General features: G+C 44.8%; 1 protein-coding gene and 1 long non-coding RNA gene across 2 annotated transcripts; both read right to left on the reverse strand.

The window, feature by feature from the left end:
- Positions 1–259: 259 nt before the first annotated feature.
- Positions 260–11,950, reverse strand: LOC111386264. Its single transcript, XR_002701185.1, has 3 exons — positions 11,813–11,950; positions 692–778; positions 260–529 (listed from the first exon to the last, which is right to left on the reverse strand). It is a non-coding gene; the product is annotated as an uncharacterized LOC111386264 (long non-coding RNA).
- Positions 11,951–12,359: 409 nt separating this feature from the next.
- Positions 12,360–13,909, reverse strand: LOC111386274 (protein EXORDIUM-like 3). The gene has a single exon (XM_023010737.1). The coding sequence runs from the start codon at positions 13,859–13,861 to the stop codon at positions 12,833–12,835; it is 1,029 nt and encodes a 342-aa protein (XP_022866505.1). The 5' UTR covers positions 13,862–13,909; the 3' UTR covers positions 12,360–12,832.
- Positions 13,910–14,219: the final 310 nt, after the last annotated feature.

A 14,219-nucleotide genomic window follows, 5' to 3' on the forward strand; every position in this document is an offset into this window, starting at 1 on the left:
ATAGCATTTTTCCTGTTGCCAAAACAGTTAAGTGTGAAAACGAGTGTGACAAAAATAAATAGTAAACTCTCATTCTCTCTTTTATGGTAGTATAGAAATAAAATTGTTATTGAGGCGAAAAGTAATTTATACATGCAAGTTTACTGTTTTAAGCTTAGCCAAACATAGTCTAAGACGTCTATGCCTGTGCTCATTATTCTGTTGAATCTTTTTCCCTAATAGTTGGAGTTGGACGTTCTTCGCCGTTTTATGAAATTAATATCGAGAATCATAAAATTATCATAGATAAAACCATGTGGAGAATTTTAAGAAGTTACAATTTTTTGAAGAGAAATCTATTGAAATTTGCCTCCACATTATGCAAATCAAAATACTACACATTTTCCCCAAGAATGTAAGAAAATCACGTCTAAAAGGGTCGAGGCCTCATGCTACACTAAAATTGGAATTGCATCCCCGGCGCATATCCAAGAGCTTCGAGATGAGCAGCCATAGCCTTGTTCATTGGAGGAGGGCCACATCTCAGTATCTGCCATACCAGAATAAGCATGGTGCTTCAGTTTCTCTTGAGATTTCAGCAAAATTCGTCTCTTTCATTGTCCATTAGATGCTAACAAATGGTGATCAAACTATAGGGAATTAAGTGGAAAATGAACTTAAAAGGTGCAACAAGAGGTTGCTTTATTCTAACCTGAATATCAGGTGCTGGCGCAGGGCAGTGAGTCTGAATCATTTCCTTGGACACAAACCCAACGCCGCCATTCCATACTTCGGGAGGCTACAGAAAAAATAAAACGAGCAATAAATTCAAAACTTACGATGCAAAACATAAGAGTATAAAAAAAAAATAAAAGATTAAAAAATTAAAAAAAATCTTTATTTATATAGAACATTTTATGCATAGAAGAGAGATCTCTAAATTTAAACAGTCAAACTTTTATAAACTCTAACAATGCTCTCTATTTTAGCTCTTAAAGAAATATCTATTGATTTCTCCCCAAACTCACTCTCTATTTTAAAAAGTTTATTTATTTTTCTTTGAAGCTTATTTTTAAGCATTGACTCTGTTGACCCCAAAAAGTGTTGCCAACAGATACCGGACTCACTCGCGCACACGTGAACGAAGGTCGTACACGCTAAGACACGTAGATGGTTTAGAATGAACGAATCGGGGGCGTGGGAGTAGCTCAACGGCGCAGGACGAGAACGTTCAGAATCCGACGGGATGTTTTTAATCCGATTGTACAATAATTATTAATCGATATTTGGAAGTGTTTATCTGAAAATGTGTAAACTCGTATTATGTTGCAAGATAATGAGAGAGAGTTGAGTAAATTATGGTTTCTTGTATTGATTCTTACATTAGTCCTTCACTGTTATACAAGGGAAGTATTTATAGTGTTACATGTGAAATGACAGCCCTTAGATGAGGTGGCACGTGGCCTCATCTCCTTAATTCAAACATCCAATCCTAGGCATCATCCTTGACTTGCTAGCTTACTGCGCATTTATTGCTTATGCAGAACCCCCATGCTAATGACAAGACTTGATATGTATACTTATGATAAACGTTCCATCAATCATTCTAACAAGATCTTTACGTAGAAGATCTCTTGGAAGAAGTAATCATGGAAGACGTTCCTTCATGGTTCAAGGGCTTCTGCTTCAGCTTCGGATTCGAGGCTTCTGCCACTCATGTAGTACTTCCGCTTTAGGGCTTTAGCTATCCTCACAGGCCTCGGCATGAAAGGCCTCAGATATACAAACCACCTCAGCTAGAGCGCCACATGGTTCAGATTAAGTGGGTCATAGGCCCACATAGATTGGTCAAGTATGACAACACGTAACAATAGTCCCCCAAATCCAATTATAGTCATTTATGTCATGCGTGGACTTCAATGAAGTAAAGCTAGTGGGTTGGGTAAAAATTGAAAGAATTTTTTAACCATAAATAATAGTCCCCCAAGTCCAAGTATAGATATTTATATCATGGTTAGAGTTTGAAATGTATTGTTGCGGGTGAATGATGTAGGAGCCGAGGTGGTGGCACGAACTGAATGTGCGAGGCTCGAGAGACCTGGTAGATGGAGATGAGCCGAGGTGGTTGGGAAACAGAACTTGCGATGCTTGATGGTTGAATGTTGAAGATGAAGCCGAGGTGGTTGGGAAACCGAACCTGCGAGGCTTGATGGCTAAATGTTGAAGATGAAGCCGAGGTTCATTAATAATAATTGTTCTTTGTTAGTTGTGCCAACGATTTGATGTTTTGCGCATGTTTTCGAGGAAAGGTGGCTGAACCGTTACAACTTCCAAGGCGCCTGCTGCCGCCGAATTAAAATCGTAATTATTAGAACAGTTGGAGCTTCTAGAAGCAGACGCGTTGGCTGAGGTGCGTGGAAAACGCGCTTAAATTTGAGGTGTAGGTTTGAAAAATCGTTTGAATTCTATGCCTCAGATTTGATTTAAACTGAAGGATTCAGATTGAATGAGCTTCGATCTGATGGTGTGGGTTCGTCCGGATCCTTTATAAAAGGCGAGAGAACTCCCCTTTTTAGAATTTTTTTTAGCACTTGCAATCTGATTTCTCCTCTTAGAGCTTAGACATCCCGGCGTTGAGACAATTTCGTCTACTGCTTTTTCGGCAAACTCAGTTCGCGTAGTTTTTTAGGAGGTATTTTCACAAAAATCCTCTTATTGTGTTAGTTGCTTTCTGAGATGGAGTCGACTTCGAGTAGGGAGTCAGTTACTGTCGCGTCGTTTGGTCGAGGTCTAGTTATAGGGGGGTCTCCGAGGTTGAGCATATTGCTATGACCAAGGACGAAGTAGATTACAATATAGAGTGGGGGCATCTAGAGTCCCTTCGAATATGACGTCGAAGAGGTTGGAGGAGATAAGGGAGAGGTATTGTGTACCTCATTATGTGGAGATGTTAGTGCCCGAGACCCATGAGCGAGCCTGTTATCCGAGGCCAGGGTGCGTGGCTGTGACCGAATATTTATTTAAGGCAGGTATGCATCTTCCTCTGCACCCCTTCTTCAGGGCTGTGCTGAGAAATTTCATGTTGTCGCCAACCCAAGTTCTGCCAAATGGGTGGAGCCAGTTGGTCGGCTCGTACTTCCAGTGGAAGGAAGTGTCACTTGGGGAAGACATGCCTCAACACGTTTTCATGACCCTATTTCAACCTAGGATAATAGGTAAGGAGTCCAAGGGGTGGTATTACTTGACTCCCTGGGGGACCCATGCACCTTTTGTGGTGGGGCTACCTTCTTCCATAAAGGGGTGGAAGGAGTCATGGTTCTGGGTGAGGGGCAGGTGGCAGGCGGTGGAGGGAGACAAAGCATTGTCTTGCACAGTACTAACCCAGTACTATGAAGCTCGTGAGTCTCCCACCCTAGTAGTTTGCATTCCGTTTTTAGCTTTAATTTTTTTTTTTTCCAACTGTTGATGCCTCGTTTGCAGATTGCAGTAAGAGGTTCAAGCTGAGCAGGGAGGAGTTTGAAGTGATAGAGGATATTTACAAGAGACCTCTGAAGCTTCGCCACTTCAATCACCTCATCGACAGAAGTCGCTGTTTCCTGGACTTCGAACTGATGGCCTCCAAGGGTATGAAGCTCCCACACTTGTATATTTTTTGTGTTTTCATTTTGGTATTGACGCACTGCGCTCTGCAGATAAGTTTAAGAGGAAAGAGTACCCAGCGCCTGACATGGCGTCTATACTGAGGGCAACTTCCACTGTGAAGGTGAGGCCCCTGAAGCCGGGGTCAAGTGGTGCAAAGGAGGTCCGAGGTAGAGTCGAACGTCTCTCCAAGGACAGCACCTGGCGGGCTTCCGAAGAGGAGACCCCCTAGAGGCAAGAAAAGGCAAAGGAGCCTCGGGGGAAGGAAAAAGTCTCTGAGGAGCCGAAGAAAAGGAAGCTGGTGCACATCTCCAGCTCGTCTGGCAAATTTGGGAGTTCTGTGTCCTAAGGCAAAGAAGCCGGACCGTCGAAGCTACTGGAAGCGGCTTCGAAAGCGGTTAAAATTGAAATGGTCAGGCGTGCAGAGGCTGATGAAGCGAGGGAGGAGGCTGCAAAGAGGCAAGCTGAGGTGGCTGAGGAGGAGGCTGCCAAGGAGAAACCTATTCGAGTACAAGGCAAGTCTCCGAGTTTCCTTGCAGGCAGGGAGGAGCCTCTGGCCCCAGTTTTGGTGGAGGCCCTGCCACCTGAAATTCGAAGCACTGCTGAAAGTTTTTATAAATTCTTGACGGATCGGTGGTAGCTGCACGCCTCCGCCTGCGATGCCACTGACTTAACGAGGGCTCTTGTGAGCCAAAGCGTTAGGACTTTTGGCCTCGCACTGGAGTGCAGAGAGGCTCTTACTAATTTTCAGATGAGGACCCAGTCCTCTGAGAAGAAGGTTGCCTCCCTTGCAGAGTAGCTGAAGGCAGCTAGGGCCGAAACTGAAGAAGCCAGGGCCCAAAAACTTGAAGAATCGGCCAAACTGGAGTTTGCCTTAGCTCAGATAGAGGCATTGAAGAGGGAGGTACATGAGTCCCAGTGCGAGGTTGCCTCTTTGACTAAGAAGGTGGAGGTTTCCAATGACCACCAGAAAGTGACAACCGAAGCCTTGGAGAAGGCTAACCTGGAGCTGGTAGGGGCCAGGACGCATACAAGTTCATCGAGGGCCAAATTAAGTAGTACGTCGATGATGCAACCCATGCTAAGGAGGAAGCCCGAAGTGCAAGGAAGGAGGCAGTGAGAGACTACATTGCCAACTTCCACAATACCGAGGAGTACAAGAGCTTCAGCACTTACTGGAGGAACTTTGCTTATGCCGAGGTGATGGAGGGGGCTGAGGAATTGTACCCAAATCAGGACCTGTCACAACACAGGTTGGAATTTGTGGACGAGGTGCCTCAAACCCTAGCTGGTGAAGCGGTGGGAGATGAAGTAGCAAAGGCAGAAGAAGCAAACGCTGACGCTCAAGCTGCTGAAGCACCTCCATCACCTTCTCAGGCTTAGGATAATTTTCTTTTCAATTATTCATAATGTACTGGCTTCAAGCCTTCCTTTTGTAACCTTAATTGAAAATCAATATAATGCCTTTTTCGCTTAATGTTGTTTCTTTCTTTGGTGTGTTGGCCTTGCTAAGTAATTGAACGTAACATTGACTGATGGACTAAATAACTTTAGCTGAGTTATGACCATTGGACTTAAGCAAATAAATTGTACTTAAACTTAATAACTGTAACCTGAAGAGATCTTAAGAATGAACTGTTGCAGCCGAACTGGGAATTGAAGTGTATGAGCCTCGGAATTGAAGTGAGGTGGACTAGATATAGGACCCTAGCCTCTACTCCGAGGTGACGACACTTCCTAACATGGTGGATGGTGCAGCCATGTTGAGGCTTCCTTCTTTGGCATTCAGCCTCGCCAAAGGGAGGCATGTGCATGCGCCTCGGAGTTCAAACAAGGTGGCCCAGAGATGAGATCCCGGCCTCTCCTCCGAGGTGACGACGCTTCCCAACATGGTGGATGGTGCAGCCATGTTGAGGCTTCTCCCCTTGGCGTTCAGCCTCGCCAAAGGGAGGCATGTGCATTTGCCTCGTAGTTCAAACGAGGTGGCCCAAAGGAGGAACCCCCGCCTCTACTCCGAGGTGACGACGCTTCCCAACATGGTAGATGGTGCAGCCATGTGCATTTGCCTCGTAGTTCAAACGAGGTAGTAGTACGTTCAGCCTCGCCAAAGGGAGGTAGGTACATGCGTCTCGGAGTTCAAGCGAGGTGGCCCAAAGATGGGACGCTGGCCTCTCCTCCGAGGTGAGGAAATAATGGGACACGTTAACTTAATCATAGAATTTTATTGAACCATAGAAATGTTACAAGAGCTGGGAAAGGTCGTCCAACGAGGTAGTACATTCATTGGTAATATATTCTGAGGTGCTCGATGTTCCATGGATGGGGTTGGGCCTTGCCGTCCATATCTTCAATCCAGTAAGTTCCAGGTCGAATTTCTTCTCTGATTTTATATAGCCCTTCCCAGTTCGGACCTAGGTAACCAGAACCAGTTTCCTTTGAGGAGAGGAAGACTCTCCTAAGGACCAAGTCGTTGACTCGGAATGATCTCTTCTTTACCTTTGAGTTGAAGTAGGCCTTGTCGTCCATGTCTTCAATCCACTAAGTCCCAGGTCGAATTTCTTCTCTGATTTTATATAGCCCTTCCCAGTTCGGACCTAGGGAACCAGAACCAGGTTCCTTTGAGGAGAGGAAGACTCTCCTAAGGACTAAGTCGTTGACTCGGAATGATCTCTTCTTTACCTTTGAGTTGAAGTACTTCGTCATTTTTCTTTGGTATGTGGCGAGCTTCAACTGGGAGTCATCTCTTCTCTCTTCGATGAAGTCGAGGTCGCACCTCCGAAGCTCATCGTTTGTTATTTCACTAAAATGCAGAAGTCTTGGAGACGGAAGTTCGACCTCAACGGGGTTCATCGCCTCAGTACCATATGCCATGAGAAAAGGTGTTTCCACGGTCGGCGTCCTCATGGTGGTTCGGATTGCCCAAAGAACTTGTGGTAGCTCGTCCACCCAAGCCCCTTTTGACACATCGAGCTTCCTTTTCAGGACGTGTTTGATTGTTTTGTTGATAGCCGCCACTTGGCCATTTGCTTGTGGGTGGTGAGGCGTGGAGAAATGCTTCTTGATGCCGAGTTCTTCGCATAATGTTCTGACCTTCTTGTTGTCAAATTGTCTACCATTGTCTGAGATAATTGAGTAGAGAATCCCAAACCGGCATATAATATTCTTCCACAAGAACTTGGAAGTGTTGGCTGCTGTGAATTTTGTCGGTGGCTCAGCCTCAACCCATTTCGTAAAATAATCAATGGCCACAATTGCAAAACTTGCACCTCCTCTATCCTTAGGTAAAGGGCCTATGAGATCCATACCCCATTTCGAGAAAGGCCAAAGGCTGGAAACCGCAGTCAAATCCTGCGACGGTTGCCTTTGTACCGAAGAGAATCGTTGACATTTGTCACACTTTCCGGCGATAGGAGTACTTTACTTGTATAGTAGACTGGAAGTTGGGTGGTTCTCTCTTCTCGAGTCAGAACCGAATTGATGGCCTCATTTGAGACGGCCAGATATAGTTGTAGGATCTCTCTGAGCTTCAGTTTGGAGAGGAGGGGGGCCTGCCCCAAGTGCCTTTTCAGGCCTTGGAAGGCCTCTTCACATTCCTCGTTCCATTGGAACTTCTTCCCAACTTTTAGCACCTTAAAAAATGGGAGGCATTTGTCTGTAGCTTTGGAGACGAAGCGGCTAAGTGCGGCCACTCGTCCGGTCAAACTTTGCACCTCCTTTGGCTTTTGGGGGGACCTCATCTTGTGTAGGGCCTCAATCTTCTCAGGATTGGCTTCAATTCCACGTTGATTGACTATATATCCTAAGAATTTGCCGGAGGCCACTCCAAAGGCGCACTTGAGGGGGTTGAGCCTCATCCCATATCTTCTCAAGATTTGGAAGGTGCTGTTGAGGTGCGTTATGTGATCCTTAGCCTCCAAACTTTTCGCCAACATGTCGTCTACATATACCTCCATTGTCTTGCCGATGAGGTCCATAAACATTTTGTTGACGAGCCTTTGGTAACTCGCTCCGACGTTTTTCAACCCAAAGGGCATCATCCTATAACAATAAAGGCCTCGGTCTGTAATGAAAGGGTGTGCTCCTCATCGGCCGGGAGCATGGGTATTTGGTTGTAGCCGGAGTATGCGTCCATAAAGCTCAACAACTCGTACCCAGCCGTGGAGTCTACTAGTTGATCAATCCTTGGGAGAGGAAAGCTGTCTTTTGGGCAAGCTCTGTTGAGTTTGGTGAAGTTGATGCACACCCTCCACTTGCCATTGTGTTTCTTTACTAAAATCGGGTTGGAGACCCACCTCGGATAGGTAGCCTCCCTGATAAAGCCGTTTTGGATGAGCTTCTGGACATCTTTCTTCAGAGCCTCGTACCTTTCAGGATTGAGGACTCTCCTTTTTTCTCTGTGTGGGGCAACCTTTGGATCGACCTTCAGGTGATGGCAACTGACCTTGGGGTCTGTTAGACATTATGTTGTCAAACGACCTCCCGGGCGATGATGAGAACCAATTTTATCAGTCGACATGAATGACTGAACGATAATTCAACATCGAATAATGGATGAACCGACCAAACGTTGCTTTACCTATTGGACGGCTAATACTCTTTGTGGCTTGTTGATTCTTTCCATTGGAAGTTAACCCTAGTCGAGCCTACTTACCATATCCCTACTTACCTTATGTTGGCCACTTGACTTACTATATATATTGGTGTTTTCATCCTAGTTAAACCCGTCCAAGTTGAAGCCGTGAGATAGAGAAACTGCCATGTTCAGCCGTGTCCTTCTGCCTTCATCTTCTTCGTGATTTCTTCTCCATCCCAATTGCTTGAGTCTTTGTGAACCTTACCTGAGCGGTATCCATCCTAAGTGTGTGGATTGAATCAACAAAGCAAAGGAGGAAAGCAACCATAGGAGGAAGAGGCGCCGGCGGCTTTGGTGACTCCAATTTGATGTTGAATTCGGTTTTAATGGTTAACTGAGCCCGGAAATCACCGTGAGCAGGAAGAGGAAGATCCTAACAGGGTCTATGCCTACCATATCCTTATGCTTCCAAGCAAAGACATCAAGGTTCTTACTTAAGAAATCTTTAATCTTTTCCTTCAGAATGTTGGATAAGCCCTTGCCTACTCTCAGCATCTTGGATGGGTCTCAGGGGTCTACCAAGAAGTTCTCAAATTCCTCAACTGGGGATGCTTGAGGTTCGTGTTCAATTATACGGGGATCGATCTCATCAATGACCAAGACCTCCGGATTGGGTGGCGCATCTATCATATCGATATCTTCTAGTTCAGTGGGAGCATCACTTGGGACGTCAGTCATGACTATATCGGCTATGATTACATGGACGTCCCGGGGCTCTACCTTTTTTATAGAGCTTAGATAACACTCTCTCGACCCTCTCTGGTCACCTCTCACCGTTGCTACCCCATTTTTCGTCGGGAATTTCATGCATAAGTGGTGGATGGAGGTGATTACTCCCAATTCCTTTAGGACTGGCCTACCTAATACTCCATGGTAAGCCGATCGACTGTCGATAATGAGGAACTCCATGAAGTTCATCGTGGTTTGGGGAGAACTCTCATTTCCAGCCTAGTTCATTTGGTAGTCCATCAGGTGGGAGGTCGGCCCTCTAGCACGCTGCCTTTGAGGAGGTGGGAGGCCTCTACTTGCCATGTTCCTATGCTTAATCAGTTCTTCATTGATGATTTCCCGCCTCATCATCTCGAGTAGGGCATCATAAGTGGTAGATCTTGATTTTGTACGTCCCTCCAGAATAGGGTATTCATGTTCAAACCTCCTCTTAATGCGGATAGTGCCTCACGGTCGGTGACTTACACACAATACGTCATCTCATCGGTGAAGCGTGATAGGAAGCTCTTTAGGAACTCCCCATGTGCTTGTCTCATGTCTTAGAGACATTGGATGGGGGTCTCTCCCTTTTTGCTTACCGCGAACCTCTTCAAGAATATTGTCTTAAACTCAGGCAAACTTCTTATGCTCCCAGGTGGTAACCTGTTATACCAAATTTCAGCCGCTCCACTCAGTGTCAAATGGAAAGTTCTGCACTTCACAGCTAGGGTGGCGCCCCTTTGGCTCAATTGAGTTTTATAAGCATTCAGGTGCTTCTCTGGGTTGCCTCTCCCGTCATACTTAGGTATCTTTGGCATTACATAGTGGTTTGAAACCTGGGCACTCCTTATTTCCCTCGAGAATGGCGAATTCTCATCGTCGTCGTCCAAGTCACAGGACCTGTGCTGTTCATCTGAATCATATTCCTCAGCCTCTTCCGTGGTTGTTGGTGAGAGGTTCCGGGATGATTCCTAGCCTCTTCCTCCCTCCTCTGACGCCTATTTCTAGGTGGTACAACACGGGGGGCAATTTCATGCCTTTCTTCCAGTTGCTGGAGCATTGGAGGTGAAGGAGGTTCCGGTTGCTGGGGCATTGGAGGTAGAGGAGGTGGCCTTGTCCAAAACTGGTGAGTCTCCTGTTGCCTAAACCTTGGTTCAGCGGGCTGATTCTGTCAAATACACTGTTTGCCCTCCTATGTCTTGACTTCTGCTTATACGGAGGTGGCAAGTTATCATGGTTCAATGGGACCTTGGTAGGTCGGCTAGAAGCGTAGTTGGAGGAAACATCAACTTCAACTTCCCTTTCAAAAGGGCTTCCACCTCGGCTATAGTCCGACAAGGCAGCTCTATAACTTTGAATTTCATCTTCTTACTGGTAGTGTCCTTGAGGGGCGTATGGAGGAATGGGAGAGCCTCCTTGGCCCTACATTTGGGCCATGAGCTCCCTCATAGCCAAATTTTGGCTAGCAATATCCCTCATGTTGGCCGCCATAGCAGCCATTTCTCTTGACAGTCGTGTCGTCGCTCACATTCCACCTCTTCTTTGGTGGTCGTGGAGTCTTTGCCGAGCTACTGGGACAGCGGGTGGAAGAGGCACATTTGCATTTTCTCTTACCCTTCTGGGGGGTGCGTCTTCGTTTGAACTCATTTTCTTTTTGTCTGACTCTTCAGATTTGCTAAGTTGTGGGGCTTCCTCTTGTTCTTTTTCAATAACAAAGCCTTTTTCAAGGGAGATGCCCAAATGCTCTTCAATAAGCTTTCACCACAAGGTTGTTCGTGATTATGGTATGGTTTCCCACAGACGGGGCCAATTTGTTAACCCCAAAAACTGTTGCCAACAGAAGCCGGACTCACCCACGCACATGTGAGCGAAGGTCCTACACGCTAAGACACGTGGATGGTTTAGAACGAACGAATCGGGGGCATGGGAGGAGCTCAACGGTGCAAGACGAGAACGTTTAAAATCCGACAGAATGTTTTTAATCCGATTGTACAATAATTACCAATCGATGTTTGGAAGTGTGTCTGAAAATGTGTAAACTCGTATTATGTTGCAAGATAATGAGAGAGAGTTGAGTAAATTATGATTTCTTGTACTGATTCTTGCATTAGTCCTTCACTGTTACACAAGGGAAGTATTTATAGTGTTACATGTGAAATGGCAGCCCTTAAATGAAGTGACACGTGGCTTCATCTCTTTAATTCAAACATCCAATCCTAAGCATCATCCTTGACTTGCTAGCTTGCTGCGCATTTATTGCTTATGCAGAATCCTCATGCTAATGACAAGACTTGACATGTATATTTATGACAAACGTTCCATCAATCATTCTAACAAGATCTTTACGTAGAAGATCTCTTGAGAGAAGTGATCATGGAAAACGTTCCTTCATGGGTTGGGGGTTTCTGCTTCAACTTCGGATTCGAGGCTTTTGCCACTCATGTAGTACTTCCGCTTTAGGACTTCAGCTATTCTCACAGGCCTCGGCATGAAGGGCCTCGGATATACAAACCACCTCGGCTAGAGCGCCACGTGGTTCAGATTGAGTGGGTCATAGGCCCACGTAGGTTGTCCAAATATGATAACATGCAACAGACTCTCTAAAATAGATAGTATCTTGTACTTAGATAGTCTCTTGAAAATATTCTAATACATGCTTATATAAGCATAGTTGTGTGTTCATCAGTGCATAAAATGGTCATAATGACAGCCACTCGGTTGTCAAGAACTCTACAATTTTTTGGGAAATATATGATTCATACCTCGGGAAGCTACAGAAAATAAGCAATAAATTCATCAATAAAGCATAGTTATGTGTTAATCACTGCATCAAATGTTCATAATGACAGCAACCTGGTTGCATTTCCTGTTGCCTCTTTTCTTCTGAATTAAAAGGCTTGCTCAAGAACTCTAACGATTTTTCAGGAAAGATGTATGATTCATAGGCTCTGTTTTGAGGCCCATTTTTCTGGGAAAAAGAAAAAAGAAAAAAAGATTTTGAAATAGTGAATTTTTGAAAATTTGTGTAGTTAAAAAGTAGGAAAAAGTTTTGGCTTTAGATGCAAACTTATTTTATTGATTAAAAACGAGTTTACGGAAAAAAATGAGTTTTTAGAAAAGATGGCTCATTCAAGGGCATATTTAGATGTACATAGAGAAACTTTCAAGTGATTCATTGCATAAATTAGACAAATATAGTCATAAATCTGTACTACTGTGCACAAGAGAGCTAAAAGTGTAATGAAATTTGGATGATATTACAGGGTGTTCATATTGGTGTTCACTTCCCTCACATGGATGAAAATCCACTTTAAATAAAATATAATTTATTCAAAATAGACCCACTTTATGTGTAGTGATGAACACTAGTATAGACACCGTTTTGTATACAAATAACATATTCCATGAAATTTACCCTTATTTTTGTAAAAGAAAAGGTACAAAGAGCAATCATCATTAGTCTTCGGCTCAAATCTCACAAAAACGCTAGAGATGTGCTATCGTAAGAGAAGTAAATCGCAAATTATGCCTCCAAGGGTACAGGGTGGAAGACTGCTTGTACACTTGCACTTATTCAAGAGCCAAATTCATATTTCAGGATTCGAACCCTTAACACGACAATCTCAAACAAAGCTAGATTTCTCCACCTTCCCCTTTTATCACTTGGAGATGTGCCCTGGGGGCACTAGGGATGTGCTAAATTGCACCGCCGACTGGGTGTTGCTTTACGTTGCATGTCATCTTTGAAGTTAAAACACACTTATAATTAATTGACTAAACTAATTATCCATTAATAAGCAAAAACCCAAGTAAAATAATAAACAAACAGTTTACATTTCAAAACGAAAGGCCATAATAACATAAATGAAGCATTTACTGATCAAGTGCATTCGGGCCGGTGCAGTAATTCACCAAATGGTTCCAAACCCACTGAACCAAGAACCTCCGTCGGATCCCATTCATGTTGTACGTGGCACCATCTTCACCGTTGAACATCTGCCCGGTATAGGATCCGCCACCTCCGGTCCCATAAATTCCCTCGCAAAGATCCGCGATCTCCACTGGGAAAACCGGGTCTTGACCCGCATACCAGGCGTTAACCAGCGGGTTCGTGGACAGCTCCGCAATTTCGTGTGCAATCACGCTTATCATCCCGTCGACCCCTACGTCGCCGTTTGGTGATTTCACCGCTTTCAGCTGCGGAATATACGCCGGCGCGGCGAAGGGGTACGCGCAAACGCCGGGGCACAGTTTAGCAGAGTTACCCACCCAGGCGTACGGTAGAGTATACCCGACAATGGAGGGGAAGGTAAAGTAATGGAACCCACAAACGTTGTTACAGAAATTCTGTACGTACACATCCTCCGAGGTTAGTAGAAGGTACACCCCGCTCTTGGGGTTGATCGGAAGTGGGCGGGTGGAGGAGGTCACGGCGGATTTTATAACTGATTGAACTGACAGCCGAGTTAGTGATTTCCCGTGGGAGAAAAACCGGTCGTTCTTCTCAGTACCAATGTGAACGTAACGTGAAATATTCGCGCCTGTCTGATCAGTGTATTGCTGGACGGTTTTCCACCACCCGGCCACCGACGGCGGCTTGGCGTCGACAGAGGAGATCGAGCTGATGAATTCTCGGATTATACGTTTCTGGGACTTTTGCCACGAGCCATACCAAATAGGATAGACGGTAATATTGGCGGTGAGTACAGGCCCCATGTGATACTTCAACTGAACGAATTCCGATGAGCCCTCATATTTTTTTGACCCACCGAAGATGAAGTCCGTTTTGTTGAGGGTTTGATTAGGCCATGGGCGCCATGCAATTACAGGCTCAGTACAGAAGGAGAAGAAGAGTAGTGGTACGAGGATTAGAACCGACGGTATTAGTGGTGGCGTCGGCATTATAGTGAGAGTAATCGAGTGAAAACAGAGAAGTGACTGGTCAGAGAATGGTGATTTGAGGATTTATATAGAGTGAGACAGGAAATGAAAAAGTGTTAGAACTTGAGGTAGGGCCTACTTAGGTGAATCAAGGGTCTGGATTTGATCATGTTGTCGTCGCATGAATTGATTTGATTTGACTAGTGGCCCACTTTTCAATTTTGAAAAATCGGTGGAAAGGGTAATTTGGGTATTTCCGGACTATATGTAAGTACGTGTGTATAACTTTTGGCTAATATATGAATATCTTGCTTCATTTCGAACTATAGTACCATATTTCGAGTTCATGAAAGATTCATAATCTTTATTCATGTATTTT

This window comes from Olea europaea, unplaced genomic scaffold, assembly GCF_002742605.1.
Source record: "Olea europaea var. sylvestris unplaced genomic scaffold, O_europaea_v1 scaffold349, whole genome shotgun sequence".
In the NCBI taxonomy this organism is placed as follows: domain Eukaryota; kingdom Viridiplantae; phylum Streptophyta; class Magnoliopsida; order Lamiales; family Oleaceae; genus Olea; species Olea europaea.